Below are 27,996 nucleotides of genomic sequence, written 5' to 3' on the forward strand. Positions count from 1 at the left end.
TCCCGCTGCCTGTGTGGTTTCTGGAGACCTGGAGGAGGGGGTCGGGGGGAGTGAGTGGGAGCCGGGAGCCTGGCCCCTAGACCCAGCCTTCCTGCCCCTGGGGGGCATGGGGGATGTCCAACTGGAGACAGGAGGGCCCCCCGCCTGGGCACGGTCCTGGCCCTCCAGCTGATTCTCCTTTCTGGCAGCGCTGGGGGGAGAGAGACGACGGTGCCCGGGCACCCCCTGCCCACGGGCCCGGCCTTATCGGCTCCCAGGGGAGTGGGGCGTGCTGGGGGTGCAAACCAGTCCCCGCTCCATCCCCAGAAGGGACCACAGGGCCTGGGGCCTGAGGCTGCAGGCTTCTCAGAAGCCTCTGTGTTCCAGCTGCAGGGGTCGGCCAGCCCCATCTGTCCACTGGGGGTGGGGGTGGCTTGCAGCCCCGTGGAGCCACAGTGCTGGAGGATGGTCTGCCTGAGAATCTGGCCTGGGGCGCTGAGGGCGGGGGAGGGCCGTGTCCAGTGAGGGCCCGGGCCCCCAGGCGGCACTGGTTTCTCCAGGCCAGTGTCCCTCTCGCAGGGTGACACTGTCCCACCCCATCAACACTCATAGCAGCGGGGTGTTCCCCGCACATAGGGCGCCTCCATCTTCCCTCCTGCTGCCCCCTGGGTTCATCACTGCCACCCCCCAGCAGGGTCACCGGGCTCCTGCTCACCCGGGTCCACTAGGGGGCGGTGAGGCCCAGCCTGGGTGAGGCGAACAGGCCCACGTGGGCAGGGGCGGGCAGTGCCTCCAGCCAGCCAGGGACAGGGCCTTGCTCCCTGCCCCAGGGCCCCGGGGCAGCCAGGGCCTTGTCCGCTGTAGAACGGCCTCACCAGGCCCCCTACCACCCCTGCGCCCACACCCAGCCTCCCTGCTCCCCGTGCCCCTCATGGGTCAGCCACACAGCTGCCTGTGCGACGGCCCCTTGGTGTCCAGGTCCCACCCACTCCCTGGTGGAGTCCCGGGAGACCCTCCCGTCCTGTCTGTGTGGCTCCTGCCCCAGGCACATGGGATGGATGCCCCTCCTGGGGGCTGGAGCCCTGCTGCTGCCCCTGCAGAGACAGGTGTGGACCTGAAGAGTCCCCTCCCCGCCCGGGCGCCCTGTAGGGGGCCCATGGCACCTCCACAGTGCCGTAGCCCCCCATCTGAGCCTGGGTGGCGGCCGTGGGGACACCCGCAGGCCTCACCCCGGGCCAGGGTGGCTGGGAACACAGGTGCCCTGGGGTTTGGGAGGATGGGGGCTGGGGCGTTTCACCCCAGCATGGGCTGAGGACAGGCCAAGCCGGCAGGCAGGCTCCGGGGAGCCTGGGGCTCCTTGCTGCCCAGTCCCAAGGTCGGGGCCGAGGCTGGGGGGAGGTGCGGCCGGGCCCTGGGGGAGGGGTGCTGCCTGCCCCCACCCACAGGGGCAGAGGCGGGGCTGCGGGCGGGTGGCTGGGGCTCGGCAGTGCAGTGTCCGTGCTGTAGCGTTGCCTGGTGGGTGGGGGCCGTGGGGCCCTCGGGGCTGGCTTGGGGAGCACGTGGCCATGTGCAGGGGAGGGCAGAGCGGGGGTGCGGGTGGCCTCCTGGCTTGGCCCCTGTCCCCGTGAGCGCCCTCGGCCAGCTCCATCTTAGACAGGGCCCAGTGGAGGGGGGCAGGGGCGGAGTGTGCACGTGTGGGGCGAGCGAGGGTGTGGGGACGCCGACTGAGCCCCTCGGGGGAGCAAGGCCGCCTGATGGGCACCTGTGTGTGCACAGCCATGCGGGGGGCAGCCTGAGTCCTAGCTCCCTACAAGGCGGAAACTCGGGGCCTCTCCCCACAGAGCAGGGTGGGCTCAGCTGCCCAGGGGATGTCCAAGGTCCAGAAGCCTGGCTGGACCCACAGGGCCCAGCGGGGGTGGGGTGGAGCCCCCCGGCTCCAGTCCCAGTCCAGACGTGTGAGCCCCGCACCCTCCCTGGGCCTCAGCGCCCCTTGACAGCAGAGGGAGGCGGTGAGCTGAGGAGTCCCGCCAGCCCGCAGCCCCCTCGCTGTCCAGGGAGGTCTGTCGGAGGGCGCAGGGGACCCGGCTGTCCTCACCAGACGCTGAGGGGTGGGGCCAGATGCACCGTTGCCATGGTGACGAGTTCACCTGTTTCCTTATAGCCTCTTTAACAAACGCTTCCTGGTTTCATTTTCGGTCCTGGCAAGGGGTGGACCCTGACCTGCAGATGGCCAGGCGGCCAGGCAGAGGGCCAGAAGGGCGTGGGCGGCGGGGGCCCAGGGCCCAGGTGTCCTCACGGAGGTTCCCAGCAGCAGGGCCCCACCTTCACCCGGGGAGGGCCGGCTCATGGCCCCACTTTGCAGATGAGGCCCCAAGGCCCAGTTAGTTGTTCAGGTCACACGAGGCAGAGCTGCCGCGGAGTCCTGGGCCAGGATGCTCCCTCAGAGCAGCTGAAAACTGATGCAGTTCGGTCTGGCTGGGCTGAGGTGGGGTTATTTCAGGCGTCTTGGCCACGAGGGGTATGGCGGGGGGCTCCCCAGGGATTGCCAGCCCCTCCCTCCCTGGGGAAGTGTCCTGTTTGGAAGGCTCTGGGGAGGACAGGCTGGGCGGGAGTGGGGGGCGGGTGGAGAAAGAAGGGAAAGGTGCCCGCCCACAAGGGCCTTCCTGCGGGGACTTCTCAGAGCCTTCATCCTCTGCCGAGCAGCGTGGCACCCAAGGGGGTGGCCGCGCTGCACCGGGGTTCCCAAACTGACCCCCTCGCCAGGGCTGTCGGGAAGCAGCGCTGGGAGCCCGGGCCTGTGCGGACGACACGCTCGGGCCCCACCGGACCCCTCCTGCGGTTCAGGGCAAGGCGGGCGGCTGTCCCCAGCAGCACCGGGACTGACCATGGAAGTGAGGGCAGCTGCGGTTGTGGCCGCCGGACGCTTGTGGGGAACAGCTGAGCGGAGCACCCCGAGGGGAGCCAGAGCCATTTGCAGGGGTACCAGGGGGTCACATGGACTTCACAGCAGAGCATCCAAGGGGTGTCCCGTCCTCCCCTGGTTCCCAAGGCCACGGTCAGCTCCGCGATGGCCCACATGGGCGGCTGTGGATGCCAGCACCCCAGGCAGGAGGGAGCTGGAAGCTGTGACGCCCCATTTTAAGGGGCCACCTATTAATTAATTAGGCTCCATGAATAATGCACACTGCCTTGGGTATATTAATAGCATATTTATACAGCGTGCTATGGATAGTATACATTCTCGTCCGAACACCTCAGGAATAATTCACAATCCGCTCCTTCCCCGGGATCTGGGGGAACCCAGCCGGTGCTTCGACTGGGACTCGTGGTTTGCTTCCAATAGCCGAATTTTACATTTCATTATAAATGGCTTTGCTGGGCATGTCGGTAACTTTTACATTTCCATCCACTTTATTATTAATGGCTTTCCCGAACTGTAGCAGCCCAACATTGCACACAATGCATTATAAATATTTGATCCAGCATCTATAGTCTGCCATTTATCATTTATAACAGGTTACAAAAACATTATAAAACATTAACCGCACATTTATAGATCATTTTCGGCTACCACGACGATGTGTTATAAATACATTATTAATTCTCCTCATGCCATTTATAAGAACCCAGTGTAATAGGGCCCAGCCCTCCCATCCTGTTAACAGTACGCAGGGGCTGGTGGAGGCACCAGCCAGTGGGACCAGGGCCAAAGGAAGCCCAGCCCTGCCTGCAGTGACTGTGTGTCCTTGGTGAGATCGCACCATCTCTCTGTTCAAAAAGCAGGTTGCAAGGACAGACCCCCTTCACTGAGCACTGGCCCTGTTCTCAGCCACCCAGACCCGGGCGTTGTTGTCGCATTTCATTATGTGGACGCAGAGGCTGCAGTCAGGGGTGCTAAGCTGGCCGTGGAGGCCTGGGGTGCCCCGAGTCACCAGCCCCCAGCTTGGGGTTGAGAGTTCAGACACGGCTGCCCCTGGCCTTGAAGGGAGCAGGACTGGAGGACCCCGGGGTGGAGCAGAGATTCAGGGTGAGGGCACCCAGGCAGAAGCGCAGGAGGCTCAGAGAAGGGGGGTGACGGATGGGGCAAAGCTGTGCCTAGCGGGGCTGCCAGCCTGGCCTGCCCGATGGGGCCCGAGCGTGTCGTCCTCACAGGCCCGGGCTCCCAGCGCTGCTTCCCGACAGCCCTGGCGAGGGGGTCAGTTTGGGAACCGCTGTGCAGCGCGGCCACCCCCTTGGGCGCCACGCTGCTCGGCAGGGGATGAAGGCTCTGAGAAGTCCCGCAGAAGGGCCTCGTGGGCGGGCACTTTTCCCTTCTTTCTCCACCCGCCCCCCACTCCCGCTCTGGTTTCCTCCCTCTGCTTCAAGGCTCCAGACACTGCCAGCTCTGCCGTGTCTGGACAGGCACCCCCCATTTTGTTCCAGCTCAGGCCATCAGCCTTGACCAGATCTGTTATGTGCCGTTCAATCTACCGGTTAAAGGGTCTGCAGACCCCACCCCACCACTCCACGGTCCCCCCACCGCGAACCTGCCTAGGGGCCCAGCAGGCTTTTTGGATACAAATCAGCGCTGCCTGTGGCCGGAATGTCCCTGGTCCCCAGCACTGGGCCTGCCAGCCTTCCTCCCAGGGAGGGCCCCCCAGTGTCACCAAGAGGTCTGGAAAGCAGGAGGGGGCAGATCGAGAACATCTGGCCTGGAAGTCCTGCCCTGGACCAGGGTGTCCCCCGCCCGCGCAGGAGGCCAGCCGGGCTGACCCAGGCTCCCCCGGCCCTCCCCTACGCCAGGGCTGGGGCTCCGAGGTCTCAGCTCTGTCTGCCAACCCGGTGGTCCCCTCTCCCCTCAGAGCCTCGTTTTCCTGAGCTGCAGAACAGATTGGGTCAACCCACTTTTCGTGAAAAAATGGGTGTGGAAATGCTAGAAAAGGTTGGAGTGGGGCCGGCCTGGCCCTGCTGCCTCCCTGAGCCCCGCCAGCCGCCCCCGCAGCTGGGTCTCTCCATCCCTCCGGTGCTCCTCTGGCTTCATTCCTGCTGCCGAGCTCCATGCAGGCCAGTCCCTGTGCCTGGGACACTCCCCCTTTTCCTCTGTGACAAGCCAATTCCCACTTACCCTCAGGTCTCAGTTCTCCTGTCTCCTCCCCAGGGAAGCCATCTCCTGCCTCTGGCTCAACACAGGGGCCCCTCGTTCACCATCTAAAGGGACTGCGGATCCCCTTGGGGCGCTGTCATGGGGACAGTTTTGCCTTTGTCTGTTACGTGTATCAATCAGGTAGGAATGCTAGCTGCTGTAACAAACAGGTCCCAGAGTTCCAGCAACTGGATCCAGCCCGCCAGTGTTGCTCACTACCCAGAGGCCAGCCTGGTCAGTGATGACCTTCTGCCCGACCTGCATCGTCCAAGCTCCTCCATCTGCGGCCCCATCACCTGGTAAGTTCTCTCCACCCAGCCAGCAGACCACGGAGAAGATGGAGGCCGAGTGCACCCACCGCCTCCGTGGGCCACAGCAGCCCCCTGACCTGCGGGGGAGGCTGGAGACACAGCCCCAGGCAGCGGAAACGGCAGGAAGAGGAGGACGTCTGAGGGGCAGTGGAGGGAGGGGACGTGGAGAGTTGACTTTGGGGGAGGGGTGGATGGCCCCGTTTTGAAGACAGTGCTTTTCTGTTGAGTGGGGGGGGGAGGGGTCAGAGGAGGGGTTTGAGAAGTTGGGGGGCAAGTTCTGGCCCCCACTGCTGTCAAAGATTTTGTGCTGAGAAGAGACTGAAGGTGCCACGCCAGAAGCAGAGGCATGGCTAAGATGATTCCTGGATTCCTGGAGAAACACAGGCTTGCAGCAGCTGGTGGCTGTGGAGGTGGTGGCAATGGTCAGCTTCCGGCTGGACTGGATGTGGGCAGGGAGAAGACAGGAGGCGAGGGTCATGCCCAGGCTTGCAGCCCCAGCCGCAGGACAGGACCACATCGGCAGGCTGCGGGCGGGGCTGGCTGGGGGCTGGGAGGCCCAGGAGCTGACGAGTGCAGGGGGCCCTGGGGCAGAGGCTCTAGGCCAGAGGGGCAGGGCGGGCGTGGGAGGGTGGGGCCAGGGAGCAGCCAGAGCTGTGATAAGAGGCAGGACTTCACTCTGGGTGCTGCTGGGGCCAAGCTGGAAAGGGCTCGTTCTGCTGGCTTTCTGGAAGGATCCCTAGGCTGCGGGGGAGGGGTGGACTATGGTGGCCAGAGGGCAGGAGGACGGGAGGGAGCTGAGGGAGACGGGCCCACAGTCAGGGGCCAGGTGTTGGTGGCCTGGACGGAAGGGGCCGCAGCTGGGAGGCGTGGGCAGACTGGGGGTATCCCGGCTGGGGGGCTGGAGAGGAGCGGAGCTGGTGGAAGGACACGCTCTCTGTGAGATGCTGAAGGGGACACCCCACACATGCTGCCTTCCACGTCACTGTCCCCAGAGGGAGCCATGTGGGCAAGGGTGCAGCTTAAACTCCTAAGAGTCAGAGCTCTGGTCACCTCCCTCTTCCTTCTGAGCCCCCAGCCTCATCCAGCCCTGACCGCCCCTTCGTGGTCTTGGCCTTCCCCTGCCTCACTGGCTTTTCCAGTTCTAAATTCTGCCCTGGAGTCAGGAAAACCCACTTGGCTCTAGGACTAACCACCAGCCCAGCCCAGCTGGCAGGACATAACCCTTTGTCCTCTATCTGGAAAACCCCAGCAGGTCAGGGCAGCGGCCACGGTCTCAGGTCACAGGGGCTCCCTGTCTAGTATCTGCTTGCCCCTGGTGATGGGGAGCTCACCACCACTGGGCCCAGCCGCAGAAAGGAGTTGGCTCTGCACGGGAAGACCGTCTCCATTCCTTCGAGTGGGCACAGAGGCCACCCAGTCCCCTTGCTGGGCCTCTATCGGGAAAACACCTTCCTTCCTGCCCTCCGGAGGCCTTGTCTGGACAAGCCCTGGGCCCGGCGGGGTGGGCGGGGTCACCGCACATGTCTGGTGTCAATGTTTCTGACCAGCTGTCCTCCACACAGACAGGGTTCCCTGAGAACGCGGACGGCCGGGAGCAGCCCCGTAACTGAGGTCCCCACGGGGACCTTTTCCTTAATAACCTGGGTCTCAGATGCTCGTAGTGGAAAACTGGGACACAGATCAGAACACCGAGACCCCCCAGGGGTCTCAGGCAGGGAGACTCCTGGAGGACGTCGCCCCACCGGCAGGGCCGCCAACGACACCACGCCCCTTCCACGGTCTCTGCTGCCTCTTCCTTGAATCCGGAAGGTTCACGGGCCCGCCTGCAAGACAAGCCGGATCGGAAAGTCCTTCCAAAGGCCAGAAATGCAAGGGCCATTCCTGCCGCGCGCCCGGAGGGCGTGGGGGGGGGGGCACCGGCCGGCCCGCCTGGCGGCACCCGGATCAGGCCTCAGTCTCCGCGCCCCAGGAGGGTGCGGGAGCGGGTAGGAAAAAAAAAAAGCGTCGAAGTGCCTCCGCGGGACCCCGGGAGGGAGGGGCGAGCGGCTGGCGGGGCCTGGGCGGGGCCTGTGGGGCGGGGCTTGCTCTGGCCGAAGCCTTTCAGGGCCAGGCGGGGGCGGGGCCCGGCCCTGCCCGGGGGCGGGGCCTCTCCGAGACGCACCCTGACTGGAGGAGTGGGGCCTGGTGGGCGGGACCTCGTGGTAGGGGGCGGGGCTTCGTCGGGGGCAGGGCCAGGCGGGCGGGCTCCGGCCGCGCTCTCGCCGGCTCCTCGCTCTCTCGGGGCTCCTCGGCCGCGTCTCCTCGTCCTCCCAGCGTTCGGGGTCGGGGTTCTCGTCCGCCCCCCGGGCTCGGGCCGGGCGACGGCCCCCAGGAAGCGCTGTCCGAGCTCTGGCCCCGGCCGGGCGGACGCCGCCGCCCGCATGGCGGCCATCAAGGCCCTGGAGCAGTGGTGCCGGCAGCAGTGCGAGGGCTACCGGGACGTAAGCATCACCAACATGACCACGTCGTTCCGCGACGGCCTGGCCTTCTGCGCCATCCTGCACCGCCACCGGCCGGACCTCATGTGAGTGCGCCCGCCGCCCGCGCGCCGCCGGGGAGACCGGGGCCGGGGGCGGGGCAGTGAGCTGCGGTCAGGACTCCCGGCCCGGCGGGACGCTCCGCAGGCTGCCCCCGGCGGCCTCAGTTTGCCCGACCGCCAAATGGAGCTCGGCCGGAGCCAGGACCTCCGGCCGCCCCCGCCGGCTTAGTCAGTCTGTGACTCAGGCCAGCGACCTGGGCTGTGGCCACAGCCAGCCTTCTTGGCCGGTCTCCCTGGGAAAGGGCCGGCACAGCTGCCCTTCTGGGCCCTCTGAGACCCCCCACTGTCCTGAGACCTAGCCACCAGATCAGGGGTCCTTACTGATGGGAATGACTGTGGGGTACTGCCCCTACGCGAGCCTGTTTAGGCACCTTTAGGAATGCCGCCCAGGGTCACTGTGGGGGAGGGGCCAACAGAGCCAAAAGCTTGAGACTGCCCGGTCCAGGTCCCACTGGCCAGGCCTCAGTACCAGAGGGTGATAGGGCCAGAGGCAGGAGCCTTGGGAGGTGGAGAGGCCTGGGGACTAGGTCGTCTCCCCCCAGGAAGGTCTCGGAGCCGAGGCTGGGAGGTGGACCCTGCCCTGCTGCCAGCCTTGTCCCCATTCTGGGCCCTCCATCTGTTACTCAGTCAGCAAACACTCTTTGGCTGGGACTGGGACCCAGCTGGCTGGGACAAAGCTCTGTGCCGTGAGGCCCTGGCCCCCCGCATCGTGAGAATTCACAATGAGTAAAGCTGCCCGGGCGGGTGCCTGGGCTGGCCAAACAGAGGCTTGGGAAGGGTGTCCTCAGAAAATGCCTTCTGGGGAAGCAGGGTGTTTCAAAGTGCTCCCTGAGAAGTCGCGGGTGGAGCCAGAGGTGGGTGGAGCGGGTTTTCCAGGGAGCCCGCGGGTGGGAGAGGCCTGAGGCTACACCTCCCACGTTAGTGCCGCCCTCAGGGGTCTGCTGTTCAGACCAGGAGACTGAGGCCCGGGGAGGGGGCATCCTTGCTTGGGACACAGAGCATGTCAGGCAGAACCAGGGCTGGCACATGCCCCATCCCCCCCCACACACAGATGTCCCCTGTATCCCTGGGGACTGTCCCCAGGGCCTCTAGAGGGAAGCTGGTCTTAAGAAAGAGGCCCGCAAGGATTTCCTCCTGTAGCCGGGGGTTGTGAAATGCACGTGTGGAGCTGGTGGGCCATGCTGTCTCCTCACAGCCCCGGCCTGGGGATGTGCCTTGGTCGTCCTTGGAGCCAGATATCAGGGCAGTGAGTGTTCCACACTGAACAGCTGAAGCTGGGCTTTGAGGGATGGGCTGGTGTCTTGGAGACTGGGGCACGGACTAGTCGTGGAGGCTGGGGCAGGCAGAGTCCTGGGGAAGGCTGGCTGGTGACTGAGCCCAGGAAACCCACATGGGGTCAGTGGGAGGAGTCTGCCATTGGCGGAAAAACCGGCGGGTGCGGCCCTCTGCCAGCCCCGCAGCCTCAGGACACTGCGTGGGTGTAGCTGGAAATCTGGGGCCTTTCCGAGCCCCGGGAGTGCCCATCTGTTCTCAGCTGAGCTGGGGTTGGAGGCCTTTGTGTGTGTGTGTGTGTGTGTGTGTGTGTGTGTGCGCGCGCGCGCAAGCCTGTCCCAACATGCACTGCTCACAGGTGAGCACAGGAGTGCACATATGGGTGTGTCTGTGTCCTGGCGCAAGCTGGTGTCTTACAGCCATTCCGATAACCGTTACTGAGTGCCTGCTGTATACTCAGCACTGCGTACTGTGCAAGGTAGCCTTGGCCCCTGCCTCAGGCAGGGACTGATGTAGAGACGGACAGCAAACAGACACACGGACAGAGGCTCCGGGCAGCTCCGGGGGGTGGTGAGGGTGGGGCAGGGGCTGCTGGGGGGAGGAGGAGGGGTAGAGTAGCCCCTTCCTGCTGGCTTGGTGTCACCTGCCCCCACTGGACTTTCAGCTCCAGGGGGTGGGGATGTCTGCTTTGTGCACTGCTGTGTCCCCAGTGCCTGGAACCATATCTGGCATGTGCCAGGCGCCCAGTAGCTAACAGCACGCAGCTGGAGGTCGACAGATGTGGCTGGTGCTTGGGGCCAACGGCTGTCGTTGCCAGGTGAGGGCTCTGCAGGAGCCTGGGAGCAGCAGACGGGGGCAGAGGCGGCCTGTGACCACAGAGGCACGGATGGAGGCACGTGGCTGCAGCCGGGGAAGGCCACCGGAGGCTAGAGGGACATGGAGCTTCCGCAGGGAGCTCAGCCCTGCCGACACCTTGATGTTGGACTTCCGGTCTCCAGCGTGAAAGGGAGTAAACATCTGTTACTCTCAGCCGCCCTGTTTTCGGATGTTCATCACGGCAGCTGTGGGCGATGGGTCAGGCTCCTGTACATGGTGGGGCCTGGAAGGGACTCCAGAGCTACTAACTGGTGGGATCCCATGAGCGTGGGCCCACGTGCGTGACGGGCCTCTGTCTGTGCCCTAAACACCCCTACGCCACCTCTGGTTCCGGCCATGCCTCTGGGCAAGGGGGTGGCCTCCCCAAGAAGCTCTGAGCCGTCCCGCCAGCCCCATGGTGCAGGATGGGGAGGAAGCACGTGGGAACTTGGCAGCGTGGCTGTCCTCCCTGGTCAGACCTGGGTGACACTTGCCCCCTCCCTCCCCATCCTGTGAGACCCCCCAGCTGCAGGAAAGTGGACATCCTGTCTCCGCGTCTCCTAGCTTTGCCACCAGGAAGGCCTTCCCTTTATCTCATCTCAGGCCTTCCTGCTGCCTGTCTCCTCCTGGCGCCCAGCGGAGGAGCACAGCTCTGGAGGAGGGGGCGCTGAGCCTGCCAGCGGGCCTCACGGCGGCGCTGCCGAGCGGGACCTGGCGCTCCCGTGTGCCCTGCGCTGGTTGCCTGCAGGCGCCCCGGCAGGCCTGCAGAGTCCCAGCGGTCTGTCCCTGCCCCCAGCCCGCCTGCCGAGCCCATTCTGCAGCTGCAGCTTTCACAGCTGGGCCTGGAGGGGCCTGCCCGCAGGGTCTGCTTCCCGACTGATGCCACACCTGCCCGGCAGCCAGGTGAGCTCAGGAACGGCTCAAAGTAAACACTCCCGTTCTGCCTCGAGGCAGTAAACCTGTGGGGCTGGACCTGGAGGGACCAAGGCTCCAGGAGGCCAGCAGGAAGGCGGGCGGGCAGGCATGGTGCCAGGGCGGAGCCCTTCCCAGAGGCAGGGCTTCCTTCTCCAGGGCCTTTGGGGCGGGCAGGCCACTGGAGCCCACCCCCTTGTGCTCAGCAGGAAGCCACCTGGGGACCCGGCCCTGGCTCTGGCCTGAGGGCTGCAGCCCGGCCCCGGCCCCATTGCCACCTTCCGGCCGGCTCTTTAGGGTGCCTGTGGGAAGAGGCTCGGGTCTGAACCCCCACCCCCCGACTCCCCAGTCCGCTGCTGCAGGAGCCCCAGGCTGACCCCTCTTGGCTGCGTCTGCTCAGGTGGGGGTCGGTCTGCTCCGGCTTGGGGGAGACCTGCAGCTGGACGGCAAGCAGTAGGGCGTCCTAGGACCCAGCTCCACGCGTGGGGACCACACCCCGCCTCACCCCGGTCCCCCAGCTCCGTCCGCCCTCCCCTGGCCTCTTCTGGGGCATCTGCCTTGGTGTCTCTGGCCCCAAACCAGCTCCCCCCGCCCCAACACTCTCTTCTGCCCCATGGCCTCTCCCGTCTCTTCCCTGATGCTTTGGTGCCCACGTGTCCCTCCGTCTGTGTCTCGGCCTGTCTGTCCGTCTGTCCCCCCCTCTGCTTCCTGCTCCCCTTCCCCGTGGGATTAACCCCAGATGTGCTGGGGTCACCTGGAAAAAAGCTCTGCTTCTGGCATTCCCCACCCCCCACCCCAGCCCCAGAGCCCACCCCCACGCAGCTGCTTTTAGTTCCAGGAAATAAACAGTGTGAGGTCAGCCCTCCAAGAATTTGGAAGAGGGTACACCCTCCCAAGAGCCCCCGGGGCGTTGGAGGTCAGCAGCCCTGCTCAGCTGTGGCCACGGGGGGCAGGCCGGCAGGGGCTGTGCGTGCCCAGGCACTCGGCCAGGCTGGGCGCCAGCCAGGGCAGGGCACGCAGACCCAGCGAGTTCATTCATTCGGCCAGTGTTGCAACAGTGAACAGATGCCGCCGGGGCTGCTCGCTCAGCCGGCACTGGACAGAGGAGCTCGTCAGTGGCGTTTGTGGAGCGCCAGCTGTGTGCCTTGGAGTCGTAACAGAACATCCATGATTTTATCGTTGCTGTGGTTATTTTATTTTTATTTTTGGTCACACCAAGTGGCTTGTGGTATCTTATTCCCCAACCAGGGATTAAACCAGTGTCCCCACCCCCACCCCCAGGGGAAGCACAGAGTCCTAACCAGTGCACCGATGGGAAAGTCCGGGAACATGTCTGATTTACCTGGGCAGGGGGGTGGTGCTCCGGGTCCCCGCCCACAAGTATGCAGGTTCTGACCCCTCCAGGCCTTAAACCGAAACACAAGCTGGCGATGGGCCTCCCTGAGTCAGACCAAGGGATCAGCCCGCAGGGTCTGTTGGACAAGGTCCTGCCAATGGTGGCTGAGACACAGAAGGAAGCCGCCCCACCGGCCCGTCCAGGAGCCCCAGGCGGCTGTCTGCGGGGCCAGTTCCCTCTGGGCCTCCGCCCTGGACATGCGGATGCGGTCTGCTCCCCGAGCCTTCACTCTGCACCTCTCTTGGACCACGTTTCCCGTTTAGAAGGGCGCCAGGCGTTTTGGGTTAGGGCCCCCGCTGACTTACCTTGATTCTCTCTGTGAAATCTCTGCTTCCCAGCAGGGTCACGTCCTGAAGTCGTGGGGGTTAGGGCTCCAAAGGGCCCCTTGAGGAGGATAATTCCGCCCGTCTCAGGGGATTCGCTGGCGCCCTGGGGTGGGCGCTCCTTGGCGCTCTCTGAAAGGGTTTGCGAGACCTCTCTGACTCTGGCTGTTTCCACCACCCCGCTGGACCAGGGCGATGCTGGCCGAACCCCCTGCTGAGGGAGCTGTGAGCTCAGGTTCCGGGAGATGGGAAGGGGCGCTCTGCATGCAGGGAACAGCGTGAGCCAAGGCCCGGAGGCAGGAGACAGGGAGTTTGGAGAGAACCGGGTCTGGGTGGGGCATGGTCGCTGTGGGCCTGACCAGGGTGGTCTGGCCCAGCCAAGGCACCTTCAGGAGGCAGGTTGGCTTTGGTGCTGAGGGTGGTGGCCTGCACCATGAGTGGAAGGGCGGTTCTGCACGCTCTGGCTGGCACACCTTGAGCCTGCTCGCGGAGCTGGCCCCAGTCGTGGGTGCCTCGACCTGCCCTGGGCTCTGAGACGCTCACTCTGGGTCTGCAGGCGGACAGGGTCCTGCGAGCAGCTGGCTGCCCTCCCCGCAGGACGGAGCCTCTGCAGCCCCCTGGGTGGACCGAGGCCACCGCAGGGGGCAGAGGGCTTCCTTCTGCTTGTTTGGAGACAAAACAGACCTTGTTATCCTGCCCTGCAGCGCCGACCATCTTGCTGAGGACACGGCCGTTTTGGTCAGTGACCCAGGGCAGGTCTGGAGAAGAGATTGGGCTTTCAAAGGGATGGTTGGGGGCGGCGGGGAGGGGGTGCTCCCGAGCCCCCAGATGCTGAGGTCAGAAGGGCCAGCTTGGCCGGGAGTCCCCGGGTGATGGACGGAGCCCGGCCAGTCCTCGGGCCACGGACGGTGGGGGAGGGGAGGCCAGGCCGCCACGCCCACCTTCCCGCCCCGCCGTCATTTGTCCCCGCAGACAGGTCTGCCGGCCGCCCTGTCCGCACAAAGCACCTCTGTTCTCCCGGGTGGTCTCACATCTGGGACACGTTACCTTGGAGGTGGGGGTCCAGGCGGAGACCGGGAGGGTCCCAAGGAGCCGGGCAGGGCAATGAACAGCCGGAAGCCTGGGGGCCCCTCCCGACCTGTGGCCCAGGGCCGCCTCAGTTTCCTCACCTGGGTGCTCGGCCTCCCCGGGATGTCAGGGGTCAGGGGGTCTGTGCACAGTCAGGGCTGGGAGCCAGGGCCTCCCGGGCCAGGTGGCTGCGGGGTCTCCACTCCGTTTGTGACCCTCCCAGCTTCGAGCCGGCGCTGTGGCCGTCAGCAGCTGTGGTCGCCCTCTTAGGTGGGGCCCCAAGACAAGAGGGCCCTGCCCGGCTCGGGCAGCACTGGGGTGCAGCGCTCAGCTCTCTGCTGTGCCCCGAGGCTTCCGGAGCAGTTCACCCCAAAGTGGCAAGGCTGCCGCCCAGCACGTGGACAGACAGATGAACCCGTATGTGACCAGGCCTCCTGGAGGCATTGGGCCGCCCAGCTGAGCGTCCAGGCTGCCTGCTGGGGCCCGGCTGCGTCTTCTGCCCAGACCTTCCTCCCGGGGTTGCCATGTGGTGCTATGCGGAGTCCCAGGGCCCGCCTGGAGCCGGTGCTAGGCTTCTCCCCCTTCCGGAGCGACCTCTGTGCTTCTCCAGGCCGGGCCTGGGGCCCCTGCACACTTTCGGGAAAGTGCAGGGTGGGGGTGGGCGTGGGGGCTCTGACATTCTCAGCCTGGAGGGTCTGCCCCCCTTAGGAGGACGGCCAGGCACTGGTGGGCACGCTTAAACCTCAAATGCCAGGACTCTGGGGCCTTGACCCTGCTCTGGTCCTGTCGTCCTGCTGTGTGGCCTCGGGCGTGTTACGGAGGCTCTCTGTGCCACCTCCCTGTCTGTGAGGGGGGCGTGGACAGAGCCTGCAGGTGCGGGGCAGTGTTTGTACGGAGCCGAGGACAGCAGTGCTCAGGCGGCGCTGGGTTCATACAGGGAGTGAGGGAGCCCGGAGCTGGCGCGGTGCCTGGCCTGCCCTGACCACTGGGCCGTGCGCACCTCTGTCTGTGGGTCCACTCGCTTGGGATGCTGGCCTCTTGGGACCCACAGGCCTGTCAGCTGCCTGCTGGGGGGCTGCCTTCCCTGAGCGGGGGCCTGGCCAGGCTGACCACTCTGCCACCCGGGGCCTGCTTCCAGCCACACCTAACAGGCGGCGTGGTGCTCGGGGCTCGTCCTCCACAGGGCGAGAGGTGAAGGCTGCAGCTGGGGGCTTGTATGGGCCGCGGGGGCCCAGGTCGGCGGAAGCGCTGGACGGCCTCCCTGGGCCAGAGCGGGGCCGGAGCCTGCAGCCTGCTGCCCAGCCCTGCCCTCCTCACGGTTGCCGTGTGACCTGGTTCCTTCCTGGCCCCCACCCTGGCCTCAGTTTCCCCTCCCCCCAGGCCCTTCTGGCCCCTCCCTTTCTTGGACCCTGAGCTGCTTTGAACACCAGTGTTCTTATTTTCCAGAAACTTCGATGCTCTCAGGAAGGAAAACGTTTATGAGAACAACAAACTGGTGAGTGCCCGCTGGTGCCTCCCGGGCCTGTGTCCCAGGGACCCTCGTGGAGTGACATCCCCAGGGCCTGCTTCAGGGTCGCCGCTGCCTGCAGGCGGTCGGGGAAGGGCCGGCCCACGCGGGGTGACCCCCGCTCCCAGAGCAGCCCCTGATCTTGCAGCCAGGCCTTCCCAGTCCGTCTTCTTGGACCCTCCTTCCCACCCACAGCAGAGCCAGGGGGAGCGGTCCGGGCAGGGCTCCGCGGGTCCTGGGACGGGCCTGCTCTCAGGCTAATGGCCTCAAGTGCTGCCTGGCCCTCCCACCATGGACCGCTCCAGGCTGGCCTCAGCTTCTCTGCTGCTCAGCGAGCTCTTGACTGCCCGCCGACGGCCTAGCGTGCCTGCCTGTGTCCCCACGTTCCCTTGCAGGCCCGGCCGGGTGCGGCCGCGGCTCGGCGTGGGCGATGGGAGTTTAAACATAACTTAATTGAGATGAAATGAAATGTTGTTTTCAGTTTCTCAGTGGCACTGGCCACGTTTCAGACCCTCACCAGCCAGCCACGCGTGGATGCTTGGAGTGGGACGAGGGAGGAGGCTGGAAAAGAAAGAGGAGGCCGGGGTGGAGGGGGAGGCTGGCACTGAGGCAGGAGTCCGGAACAGAGCTGGAGGGGAGGCTGGAGCAGGGAGGAGCCTGGAGCCGCGGGCAGCCGGGGTGTGGGGAGAACGTGGCTTTTTCTCTGAAGGCTGTTGTTCTGGGAGCTGCCGCTGGTGCCACAGGGTCTGTGCAGGGCGGGGGGCAGCCAGAGGAGCCAGATCCCGCCTGTGTGTTGAAGGAGTTAGAGGCGGTGGGAGGCCTCTGTATCTGGCGTGGAGGGGCCGTCACTGCTGGGGGGCTGCAAGTCTGCGGGCCCAGGAGCCTCTTGGATGCACAGAGATTGGGGAAGTCATGGTAGTTTAGGGGGGGACTGGAACGCAAAGGCGGGAGCCCACTGGGCGGGCAGGAGGGGGGAGGCAGGAGGGGAGGCCGGAAGAGCCCTCACAGCGCAGAGCCGGGCACGGGCCGGGAGGCGCAGAGGCCGCGGCCAGTGGGGAGCCCCTCCCGCCGCCCCTGGCCTTGGCTCCTAGGACACGGGGCCCCGTTGGCCTGGGGAGGGCTTCTCCCATGGAGAAAGCTGCCCCCTGACCTGTAAGGCCCGTGCCAGCCTGGGGCGCACAGGTTCGCCGGTGGGGCCACGGTGATGGGCTGGAGTCCCTGAGGACCAGGGCCCGGACCAGCCCCCGACTCCTTCAATCCTGTCGTTGGGGTGCAAACCCCGTTGTACAGAAGGGTAAACTGAGGCCAGGCAGCCCACACAGGCCGAGCAGACCGCGAACAGGAACCAGACCTTTCTGGGCTCCAGGCGGTTCTGCTGCCTCGAGCCCCTCCCTCTCCAGGGGGAGCTGGTGGTCTGGCCGAGGAGGGTTGGGGCCTCCCGGCACCCCCCCGCTGACCGCCGCCCTCCCTCAGGCCTTCCGTGTGGCGGAGGAGCAGCTGGGCATCCCGGCCCTGCTGGACGCCGAGGACATGGTGGCCCTGAAGGTGCCCGACCGGCTGAGCATCCTGACCTACGTGTCCCAATACTATAACTACTTCCAGAGGCATGCCCCTGGTGAGGCCCCGCCCCGGGCCTGCAGGTGACCCCCATGGACACAGGCTCAGCCATGCACCTCCCTGTCCGTGGGCAGACACACCCAGCTCCCCCATTCCCCTCCGGGCCTAGATCTGCCTGTCTGCACCCCTGGGGTCTGCGCCCACAGCTCTTGCCTCAGGCAGCGGGGCCGACCCCACGTAGGCTGTCAGGCCTGACGCGGAGACCCCCCGTTTGGTGCTGATGGTCAGCTGGCCCTGGCAGCGTGCGGCTGCGAGCAGGCTGGACAGGGCGGGGCTGGCCGGGGGGCCGTCACTCCAGACACTTCGTGCAGCAGTACCCCCGCCTCCCGCCTCGCCTAGCCTCACTCGGGCTCAGAAATCCCCAGATCGCTCTGGGCTCGGGGCCAGCCTGCCCTAGAGCCCCACTTGGTGGGGAAGCAGAAAGTCCCTATTCCCTGACCGCAGAGCAGGGCTCTTGGGAGCGGGGGAGGCCAGGCCCTGCTGGGAGTGGAAGCCACTGGGGCCACCCCCTACCCCGGCCCCTGCCCCTGCCCCCCACTCCAGCTCCCGAGCTGGCACTGGCACCTCCAGGGAACCCGCATGGGGGGGGAATGGGCCTGGACTCTCAGAGCCAGCGTGTGGGGCCTGGGCCCTGACCCTGCGTCTCATGCCAGCTGGGCACACGGCCGGTGTCAAAAGGCCCTCGTCCAACACCAGTGAGGAGCCGTCTGGAAAGAAGGCCCCATCCCAGCCCGCCCAGCCTGCATCCGTCCCTGCCCGGGGACAGCCGCTATCTCCAGTCAGCCTAAACCGCACCGTCCAGCAGAAGGATGGGGGCTCGGAGGGCCCCCCGCGGAAGGCTGTAAGCGCCCCACCCCTCCCTCTGGTTCAGGGGTTCTCTGTCAGCTTCCCCCGAGCAGGGCTCTGGGGCCTGAGTGCGCCTGGGGTGGGGCAGTCCCCCTGGGGCCCAGACGTGGCCCCAGCTGCCCGCAAGACTGGCCCTCTGAGCTCCTTCAATGCTGTGTGATGGTGGGGGTGTGATGCCCACTGTACAGACGGGTTAACAGAGGCCAGGGAGGCCCCGCAGGCCCAGCAGGCTGCAAGCAGCTGCTTTGCCCCAGCCCCTCCCCCGCCCAGCGGGCCCAGAGGACACACAGCGTGTCCTTTGCTCCCAGGCTGGCCCTGCAAGGTGAGGTGGAGACAGGACGGGGTAGGCGGTCACTCCAGGCTTCCCCGCCCGGGGCGCTGGGCGTGGGGTTGGCTTTCTGCACCTTGGGGTGGGAACGGGAGGTGTTGGAAACTGTCCTGGTCCTCAGGGGCCCCCAGCATCAGCCCCAGCCCCCCTCCCGTTGGGCCAGGCTGGGTGTGAGGGGGCGCCAGAGGCAGCTCAGTAGTGCCCACCCCCCAGGGCCAGGCCGCGGGGGGCTCCCGCAGCAGCTCCTGCGGCGTCTGCGGGCAGCACGTGCACCTCGTGCAGCGCCACCTGGCGGACGGGAGGCTGTACCACCGCGGCTGCTTCAGGTGGGCGCGCGCGTGCTGTGTGCGTGTGTGCTCTTGAGCGTGTGCATGCTGTGTGCGCGTGCACTCGTGTGTGCGTTCACTCGTGTCTGTGTGCGTGTGCATGCACTCCTGTGTGCACTCGTGAGCGTGTGCATGCTGTGTGTGCGTTCACTCGTGTCTGTGTGCGTTCACTCGTGTCTGTGTGCGTGTGCATGCACTCGTGTGTGTGCACTTGTGAGCGTGTGCATGCTGTGTGCGCGTGCACTCGTGTGTGCGTTCACTCGTGTCTATGTGCGTGTGCATGCACTCGTGTGTGCACTCGTGAGCGTGTGCACTTGTGAGCGTGTGCATGCTGTGTGCGCGTGCACTCGTGTGTGCGTTCACTCGTGTCTATGTGCGTGTGCATGCACTCTGTGTGCACTCGTGAGCGTGTGCACTCGTGAGCGTGTGCACTTGTGAGCATGTGCATGCTGTGTGCGCGTGTACTCGTGTGTGCATTCACTCATGTCTATGTGCGTGTGCATGCACTCGTGTGTGTGCACTCGTGAGCGTGTGCACTTGTGAGCGTGTGCACTCTGTGTGCACTTGTGAGCGCATGTACGCTGTGTGTGCATGCACTCGTGTGTGCGCTCACTCGTGTCTGTGCGTATGCATGCACTCCTGTGTGTGCACTTGTGAGCGTGTGCACTTGTGAGTGCATGTTCATGCATTTGTGTGTGCGTGTGCAGTTGTGTGTGCGTGCGTGTGTGTGAGTGCCTGTGTGCACATGTACATCCGTGTGTGTGCTGACAGGTATGGGCACTTCCCAGGGTGTCCACAACCCTGAGGGCCTTGGGGGAGACTACCTCAAAATGATTAGGGGGAAAAAAAATGATTAGGGGATGGGGTGTTGAGTGACTCGCCAGGCACACGAGGGGACACGGGATGCACGTGTGTGTGCTCTGGGGAGGAAGGAATGAACACGTATGTGGTTGGAGCCTCCCCTGGTCTCCCCGCCCACCCCCCAGGTGTAAGCAGTGCTCCGGCACGCTGCACTCAGGGGCCTACAGGGCCACAGGAGAGCCCGGCGTGTTCATCTGCTCCAGCCATCGCCCCGAAACCGCCTCTGCCAGCCCCACATCGCCCAGCCTGGCCTCCAGGTGGCCTGGAGCCACGTCCACGGACTCAGAGACCCCTGGAGGCCTGAGGAAGACGCAGGAGGCGAGCGGACAGAGAGACACGGGGCCAAAGGCCAGGCTGCCTGGCGGGGACCCTGCGGCAGGCAGTGCTTCTGCCAGAGGTTCCGCTCCAGCTGCAACCAACCCGCCGGCCCCTGCCTCATCCCGAGTCCCCGCAGGGAGCCCAGCTGCACCCAGGCTCATGGCGGGCCCTGTGGGGGGTAAACCCAGCACTCACGTGACCAGCAGCTCCCTGACGATATGGCCATCACCAGCAGGCAGCCCCCGGCCCACCGGGACCTCATGTGCCCCAGACCCTTGCCCGGCCACACCGCAAGGCTGGGCCACGCCCCGAGTCACAGCCCCCCAGACCAAGCTCAGTTCCAGGCCAGCATCTCCGGTACCTGCAAGCACCCTGGCCTGGACCCCGTCGTCCTCAAAGACCCAGCAGGCCCGGGAGCGGTTCTTCCAGACCCCCGGAGGCACCCCTGGCCCTGGCCCGGCTACTGCAGACGCGCCTTCCGGGGACAGCCGCAGGGAGCAGGCGCTGAGCTTCCTCCGCAAGGCCCTCCCAGAGCTCGGGGCACCCGGCAGGTGGGTGCAGGAGGGGCCTGGGGCCCGGCGGGGTTGGGGCAGCCAGGGAGGTGCTCGGGGCTCTGGCCCTGCCTGGCGTGTGGCACCGGGGCTGCCCGTCCCCAGCTTGTTTCCCGACCGGGGGGTGTGGAGCCTGAGCCAACCACGGAGAGCCTGGTGGCCACAGGCAGGGTCCGTGGCTGGCCCTGTAGAGCTGGCTGCGTGTGTGCGGGGCGCCTGGCCACGCTCAGTCCACCGTGAGGACGCTGTGCACAGATGAGGAAGCAGGGCCATGGTGGTCTGAGTGTCGGCGGGGCTGAGCACGGCCCAGCACCTTCGGTGCGTGGGGACCCAGGGCAGGGGGTGGTGGGTAGAGGCAGGTCTCTGCGCTCACATCCTGGGGCTGCTGGACAAGCAGGGCCTGGGTGGCTGCAACCGCAGGCGTTGTTCCTTCACAGAGCTGGAGGCCCTGGGTCCGAGCTCCAGAGGTGGGCAGGGCCGCGCCCCAACGCAGGCTCGCGGGGCGCTCGTGGCCCCCGGCTCGTCTCTGCTGTCTTCACGGGCTGCTGTCTGTCTGTCTGTCCTCTCCTCTCCTTTTCCCTCTTGTCTTTGGCGTCAGGGCCCCCCCCGTCCAGGATGAGCAAGTCCTAGCTTGATCTCACCTGCAAAGAGCCTGTTTCCAAATAAGGTCATGCCTGGAGCCCCGGGGGGGACGGGAAAATGGGGGACACTGTGGCGCCCGGTACACCGCTGGAGGGTCCACACCATTCCGGTGACAAGGCTGCACCCACTGCCCAGAGCTGCCCCTCCCGTGGGGGGCGCTCCTGGCTCGGAGCTGCTGATGCCGGCGGGTGCCGGGGCCTCCCAGGGTGGGCACGGGCAGGCAGACCCCCTGCGGCCACAGCGCTGAGGGGCATCCAGAGCTGTCGGGGGCTGTGGCTGTGTGAGTGCTCCCCGGGGGAGCTCCCCTGCGGGGAGCCCTGTCTGGGGGAGCTGGGGGAGAGAACTGCCTTGCCTGAGGCGCCCAAGCCCCACTTCCTGCCCGATTGCGCCCCCGGGGACGCGGTGGCCGTGGGCAGGCCTCGTGCGTGTCACTCAGGATGGAGCGCAGACTCCACGGTGCAGGCCTGGCTGCTCCAGGCAGGCCGGGGGGTCAGGGAGGGAGGTCTTGGTGCTGCCCTCCCCCACACCCTGCACGTGGTGCCTCGGGGGGTGTTCAGTGCCAGCCGACCCCAGAGCTCAGAGGAGGGTGACGCGTGCCAGGGCCAGATGCGATGCCCACACCCGTGGCGGCCCTCAGGAGGGTGGGCCTCGGGAAGCGTCTCAGGGAGATGAGGGGCTGCTTACTGCCTGGGGGTCGAGGGGGCTCCCACCCCTGCTGACACCCGTGCCCCCCCACAGGTCCCCCACCGCCACTGTCCCCGCTCCCAGCTCCCATCCCAGATTCGAGGGGCCCGGAGCCAGTCCACCAGCCAGGGTGTCACAGCCCACGTCCCCACAGACCCTCAGCCCCGCCGCGAGGACGGGGCCGCCCACCGCCCCAGGTGTGGGCAGCTCCTCACAGTCGTCCCAGGAGGCCAAGAAGGGCCCAGCTGTCTCCTCAGGGGCCGTCGGAGCTGGTGCTGGCTCCCGGCTGAAGCCGGAGGCCCCGCTGGCCAAGGGTAAGAGATGTGGGCGGGGCAAGGGCCGGGCTGTGGGGGTGGTGGGGTCCCCAGGGTCCCCGCGCCCAGCCAGCCGCTCTGTTCCCGGCCCGCGGTCTTGTTTCACAGCCCGGCTCCTGGGGGCCCGTCTGGGGGGCGGTCACCTGCTGTCCCAGCCCACCCACCCCGCCGCTCTGTGGTGACAGTGCCCGGCAGGGTCCCCCTCCTGTGGGGGGTGCGCCCACGGCCTGTGTCCCTCATCACTGCCCCGAACTGGCCACGGGGGCCCTGTTCTCTGAAGGCCCCGAGGCCCCTGGACTGCCCGGGCCTCGTGTTCCAGGGCCAGTGTTGCGGACACTTTGCTGCAGGACTGTGGACCTGGCTTTTTCTGGGTTCCGGGGCTGCCCCCGAGGGCACCTGTGGGGTCACTGGGCGGGTCAGAGAACGCAGGACCCAAAGCATTCTTCCCACTCATTCGTGGTTGAGCCCCCGGCCTGAAGGCCACTCTGCCCGGAGCTGAAGAGGCTGTAGACGGTCACCCCACACCCACGCGGGGTCCCCAGGGCTCACATGCCCTGTTTGGCAGCAGAAGCGGGCAGGGACCCCCCAGGCACACAGCATCGGAGGAGTCCTGTGCCCAACTCAGCGCCCCTTCCCAGGAGCCAGGCTGGCTGCGGGGGCACCCGAAGGTGGGCCGTGGGAGGAGGGGGAGGGGCAGCCTTTCCCAGCAGCGCACTCGCTCCCACCCAGGCCCGGGCACCAGCCCCCAGGACGGCCCAGAGGACCGGCCGGCGGGGTGGAGGGCCCGCCTGAAGCCCGTGGAGAAGAGCCCCGAGGACAGGTGCGTGCGGCGGACTCCCCCGGGGGCGCCCAGCATCCCCTGCCTGCAGCCAGGGTGGGCACACGGCACCTGCTTCTCACAGGCCAGCCACACGGCAGCCACTTGGCACCCACGGCAGGGCCGTGTGCCGTCAGCCCGTGCGGGTCAGCTGTGGAAGCAGAAGCCTGCGTGGACAGGCCACGTGCCCTCGGGCTGCTGGACTCAAGGGGATCAGACTGCTCCAGGGAGGGTCCCCCAGCCCTTGGATCCTCACTGAACCAGCCTGGAGGCCCTGGGGAATGAGAGCACCTGATGTGCGTCCCCCCAGGGCTGACCCCAGAGCCCAGCCGGGACCCCCACTCACCGCAGGCTTGGCAGAGAGGGGCGGGGAGGGTGAGAGGGCCACTCCAGGTCCGCGGTGCGGGATGGCCGCCTGTGTGAGCCACGGGGACCCGCCCTCATACATGCTCCAGGGGGCCCGTGTGTGTGTCGGCCGTGTGCACCTGTGGTCCAGGAGGTGAGACCGTTGGGGCCGGGAGCTGGCACGTGTGCTCCGGGCTGGTCTGCATGGGGCGTGCAGGGAGGCCTGTCTCCCTCCACTGACCTCCTGCCTCTCTGCCCAGGGTCCCAGAGCCAAAGGAGCCTCGGGTCCTGGGAGAGCCACGGGCAGGCGACGCAGCCGGGAAGGCCTCCGGGAGCTCCGAGAGGGGCGTCCGTATCACGGTGACCTCCGTGCGGGTGGACAGGACGCCGGGCGCAGCCGGCCCCGGGGCCAGCCTCCCAGGTACTGCTGGCCGGAGGCCCCCGACCCTCCTTAGCCAGGCAGCCCCGGTGTAGCAGGCCCTTTCCCCGGGGGCAGAGGAGCCGGTGGTCCCGGCAGGCGTGCGTGCATGTGTGAGGTGTGACTGTGCATGTCTGCTCCCAGCCGCGCTCTGCCTCCCCAAAGCAGGTCCCCGGTGCTCTCAAGGGTCAGCCTTCTGTCCCCTTCCCCTCCTGGGGATGTGGCCAGCCAGGCAGACATGGATCGTGGCCTGACACCTGTGTGGGTGCCCCTCCAATGGGGCCCAGCTCAGGAAAGCAGGAGGGGGACGGCCCGGACCTACTGGCCTGACACATGGCTTGTCCCCCCCGTGGGCAGCCACGTCTGCGTCTGCATCCCCTCTCAAGAAGCTGGCCGTCCCAGCTAGCCTGGATATTTCTGGCGACTGGCTGCAGCTTGAACCATCGAGGAAGGAAGGCCCTGCCCGGAGCCAGAAGGAGGAGGAGAAAGGCCCTCCCCAAGGCAAACCAGGTGAGTCCAGGGCACACCGCATTCCTGCTTGGGGTGGCAGCTGGAGGGGGCTCCTTTAGAGAACGTGCCCCATGGGGCTTTGGAGGGTGCATAGGAGCTCGTGGAGCCCAGAATGGAGGAAGACAGGCCTCCAGTGCCAGCAGGCTCGAGCACACCCGGAGGTGGCTGGGTTCTGTGTATCTGAGGTGGGGCTGGGTGTCTGGAGGGTCTGGGCTGGGCCCCAGGCCCTTCCCACGTGTAGGGACAGCCGGACGGGATACAGGCCCTGCCTTCCTCCTGGAGCCTGAGCCACCCTGGCGGCGATGGGGCGTTTGCTCCCAGCATCTCACGGGAAGGACGGCTGGGGTGCTGGCAGGGTGTCCTTGCTGTCCTGGAGGAGGGCAGGGCCTGGGTGGGCACGGTGTCTCCCAGGATGTGTCTGCCAGCTCGCACCCTTTGGGCACCAGCAGGGGCTGCTGGGCCTGGCAGGCATACCAGGATGCCAGGGCATTCTGGGGGGCAGAGCTGGGTGGGCCCTCTCCAGACCACGTCTGGGTCACACTGGGCCTGGTTCCTGAAAAGGCTTGTCCTGCCCCTTCCCCAGGGAGGCCCCCGGGCCCAGCCAGCGTAGCCGCTCCACCTGCCAAGTCAGCAACCTCCCCGGTCGGGGTGAGTGGGCTGGGGTGCGGGTGGGTGAGGAGCGCAGCCCCGGGCCCACGGCCACCCCCCACCTCTCACCACCGCCTCGTCCCCAGCTGCACACTGACTACGTGCCGCCCGAGATCCAGCGTCAGGTGCAGGACATCGAGAGGCAGCTGGACGCCCTGGAGCTCCGGGGCGTGGAGCTGGAGAAGCGTCTGCGAGCGGCTGAGGGGGGTGAGCGCCCCCACAGCCCGGGTTGGGCCCCCCTTTTCCTCCCCCGGTCAGGCCTCCCCTCCCCGCCCAGCACCCTGGCCTGGTCTCGGGCAGCATGGCCCTGGGCCCCTCGGCCCGCCCACACCCACCCCGCTCCTCTCCGTAGATGACTCGGAGGATGCCCTCATGGTGGACTGGTTCCGGCTCGTCCACGAGAAGCAGCTGCTGCTGAGGCTGGAGTCAGAGCTGATGTACAAGTGAGTGTCTGGCCGTGGCCCCCTGGACGGGCCTTCTCCGTGCACGTGCATGGGTACACACACAGGCATGCACACGGCGTGCTCGCGTGCGTGCTCGCGGGCGGCGGGCTCACAGCCACACCCCCTCGGCAGGGCCAGGGCCCAGCGCCTGGAGGAGCGGCAGCTGGACCTCGAGGGGGAGCTGCGCCGGCTGATGGCCAAACCAGGTGCGCCCAGCCAGGGGCTGGGGCGGGGCCGGCGGGGCTGGGGTGGGGCTGAGGGGCTCGGGTGCAGGCTTCCCCAGGCCCTTGGGCTGGCTGCCTGGCTGAGCTCTCAACCTCTCTGTGCCTGGGTTTCATTCCTGGAAAGTGGGGGTAGTTCTAGCACCCCTCCTGCGGCGGCGGTGAGGGTTGTGCAGGGCGTGCAGGGAGCAGCTGACGAGAGTCTGTTGGCAGCGTGGTCCCCGCGGCTGAGTGCTGGGCTGGGGGCCCGGGTCCTGGCAGGCCCGCCCGCCCGCTGTGTGCACCCCGAATCTGCCATGTCTGGGATGGGCGGGCGGTGTTGTGTGTGTGGCTGTGACAGCTGGGAGGGGCCCGCAGCGCCCGCCTCCTGTTCAGGCGCTGTTCACTCACTCCCTCAGCCAGCGCTGCCCCTCACGGGCCTGGGGACCCCCGTTCTCCACCGGGGGAGGAGCCTGGCCCTTGGGGAGTGGGGACAGCAGCGCTCCGCTGACACCAGCTGTCCCTGCAGAGGGTCTGAAGTCCCCTCAGGACCGGCAGCGGGAGCAGGATTTGCTGGACCAGTACGTGGACACGGTCAACAACCGCAGCGACATCATCGACTTCCTGGATGAGGACCGGCTCAGGTGAGGTGTCCAGGGGGTCCAGGTGAGGGGGGTCCGGGTGGGGGGGGCTCAGGACCTCCCCTACTGATCAGCCGGAGGAGGCCCACCCTGTGCATTTTGCAGGTGGGGCCCGAGGCTGCCAGGCAGCCCGGCTCCCAGGGTCTTCCCCAGTGAGGCCCCTGGTGCATCCTGGCCCTTCCGGCCCCGGGTCACTGTCCCAGGTCCTTCGGGGCCAAGAGGCAGGGACCTGCGCCGGGCGGGAGAGGGTTGTTCCGTGGTGTGGCCCGCGGGCATGTGGTCAGAGGCTGGTGAGGTCGGGCGGTGGGGGGGGGCCCGCACCCCCGCCGCGTGCCCTCACGGCCGCTCCGTTTCAGGGAGCAGGAGGAGGACGAGGTGCTGCAGAGCATGATCCAGAAGCTGGGTGACTGGGGGCGCCGGCGCGGGGGGCGGGGCGCGCGCGGGGTCAGGAAGGCTCACCGCGAGGGAGTGCGTCCCCCAGGCTTGAGGGGCCCCGAGGTCGCGGCGAGGGGAGGCCTCGTCCCCCAGATGTGCCCAGCCAGGCGGGTGCTCTCGGGGCAGGCTCTTGGCGTGTCCCCCTGGGGAGGGCGGCGGGTGGGCTCTGCTGGGGCCCCAGGAGGCCCCGCGAGTGGGAGGCCGTGGGGAGCCGGCCTCCAGGTGGGCGAGCGAGGCCCCTGGGTTCACCCCCAGACCTGCAGAGGAACGGCGAGGAGCAGAGGAGGAAGCCCAGGTTCCGCTTGTCCAGCATCTGGTCCCCCAAGAGCCGGAGCAGGACCCCCGAGTAGCCGCTTGGCGGCGCTGCAAGACCCTTGCCCGCGGGTGGGGTGGGACCCACGCTGCCCGCTCTGCGGGGTCTGGGGCGCCTCAATAAAGAAACTGACCCGTGGCCTGGGCTCCGTGTCCTGTCCGGCCCTAAGCTCCTGGGTAGCACAGAGGTCTCAGCCACCGTCCACCTCTGCCGCCACGTGGACCGGCCTGTGGCCTCGGGCGCTTGCTGCCTCTCTGGGCCCGGCCTGGGCCCTCTGGGATGGGCCTACTGGCTGCTTCCTGGCCTGGCTCCGCAGACAGGCTGACGCGAGCCTTCCAGGAGCCAGGACAGGGCGGGGTCTCTGCAAACCGCACCCCTTCCTGGGGATTGCGGTCTAGATCTGTGAGTTTGACCTTTGAGGTGGAGGCCAGCTGGGCCCCTGTGGGCCGCGTTCCTGGCGTCCAGCAAGGGAGCCGGGTACCGCCCTGCCCAACCCTGGGTGAGGGGGCCACGGTCACGTGGAGCAGGCCTGAGGGAGCAGAGCTTCCTCGCAGCCCAGACCTGCGTCCTTGGTGGCGCCAGCCCAGCGCCCTGGACTGCAGTCCCCTTCCCTCCCAGGGCTCAGCCTCCCAGCCTGGCACGCCGGGCCACAGCCGTGTCTTCTGTGGGGTCTGCAGCCACCGCGGAGCCCACCATGGTGGTCTCGCCTCAGGGCCCCCTGCGACAGCAAAGCACCGACACTCCCCCAGCCGGTGACAGGTGGCATCAGGACCCCTGGGTCCCCATGGGGGTGGGAGCCCCCGGCTGAGTCTGCCGGGCCCACCGGCTCTCAGCTCTGTCCTCACGGGCTGTGGGGTCTCTGCTGGGGTCAGGATGTGACCTGAGCGGGCGGGGGGCTGCCTGGTGTGGAGGTGGACTCCCTGTCCCGGCCGCGCTGCTCAGCCGCGTGGCCTTGGGCCAGGGCCCTGCGCTCCTTGAGCCTTTGGTGGCGACGGCTGCGTGCTCCCTGTGAGGTTGACGGGGTCATGGGCTGAACCTGGCCCAGCAGTGATGGCGGAGGGGCTCAGAGACCTCCTGCCACCCCCCCATTGCAGCCAGATGCCGCTGGAGGGCGGGGTGACGGGGCGGTCAGTGGGGCGGTCAGTGGGGCCTGGGCCCTGCAGGGTCTTGGCCAGGTAGGGCAGCCAGACGTCCTTCCGCAGGCGCTGGGCGCCATGGTGGCTCTGAGCAGAGGCCCGGGGCCCTCGCGTGTTAGGAGGAGGACCGGGAAGGGCGGCCTGGCGGTCAGTCTGACTCTCCCTGAGCGCCAGCGCCCAGGCCATCCTCCCACGCGGGCCCCCGCGGCAGCGCGGCCTCTTACCACCAGGGGGAGGCAGAGGGCCGCTCAGCAGAGCCGGTAGGTCCACTTGACTGACA

General features: G+C 67.1%; 1 protein-coding gene across 6 annotated transcripts; it reads left to right on the top strand.

Annotated features, from left to right (window-relative positions):
• The first annotated feature begins 7,636 nt into the window (after positions 1-7,636).
• On the top strand, positions 7,637-27,465 carry MICALL2 (MICAL like 2). Of its 6 annotated transcripts, XM_070460603.1 has the most exons (19): positions 7,894-7,975; positions 10,080-11,020; positions 15,263-15,311; positions 16,797-16,938; positions 17,594-17,781; positions 18,328-18,440; positions 19,427-20,170; positions 20,608-20,637; positions 21,551-21,810; positions 22,540-22,630; positions 23,233-23,393; positions 23,748-23,900; positions 24,484-24,548; positions 24,635-24,755; positions 24,901-24,991; positions 25,124-25,197; positions 25,721-25,835; positions 26,189-26,207; positions 26,523-27,465. In XM_070460603.1, the coding sequence occupies exons 4-19, from the start codon at positions 16,854-16,856 to the stop codon at positions 26,976-26,978; spliced, it is 2,766 nt and encodes a 921-aa protein (XP_070316704.1). In that variant the 5' UTR covers positions 7,894-7,975; positions 10,080-11,020; positions 15,263-15,311; positions 16,797-16,853; the 3' UTR covers positions 26,979-27,465. The 6 variants fall into 6 exon arrangements, with proteins under 6 accessions (XP_070316702.1, XP_070316705.1, XP_070316706.1 ...); XM_070460601.1 differs by lacking the exon at positions 10,080-11,020 and having other exon boundaries at positions 7,637-7,975; XM_070460604.1 differs by lacking the exon at positions 10,080-11,020 and having other exon boundaries at positions 7,637-7,975; positions 26,189-26,235; positions 26,523-26,718.
• Positions 27,466-27,996: the final 531 nt, after the last annotated feature.

The sequence above is a fragment of the Odocoileus virginianus genome, chromosome 33 (assembly GCF_023699985.2).
Source record: "Odocoileus virginianus isolate 20LAN1187 ecotype Illinois chromosome 33, Ovbor_1.2, whole genome shotgun sequence".
NCBI lineage: Eukaryota > Metazoa > Chordata > Mammalia > Artiodactyla > Cervidae > Odocoileus > Odocoileus virginianus.

Bases quoted from the DNA above. Each gene is read 5' to 3' on its own strand.
- MICALL2 (XM_070460601.1), top strand. From the start codon at position 7,833: ATGGCGGCCATCAAGGCCCTGGAGCAGTGGTGCCGGCAGCAGTGCGAG. The intron at 22,631-23,232 runs GTGCGTGCGGCG...CTCTCTGCCCAG, and splicing joins GAGAAGAGCCCCGAGGACAG to GGTCCCAGAGCCAAAGGAGC. The intron at 23,394-23,747 runs GTACTGCTGGCC...CCCCGTGGGCAG, and splicing joins CCCCGGGGCCAGCCTCCCAG to CCACGTCTGCGTCTGCATCC.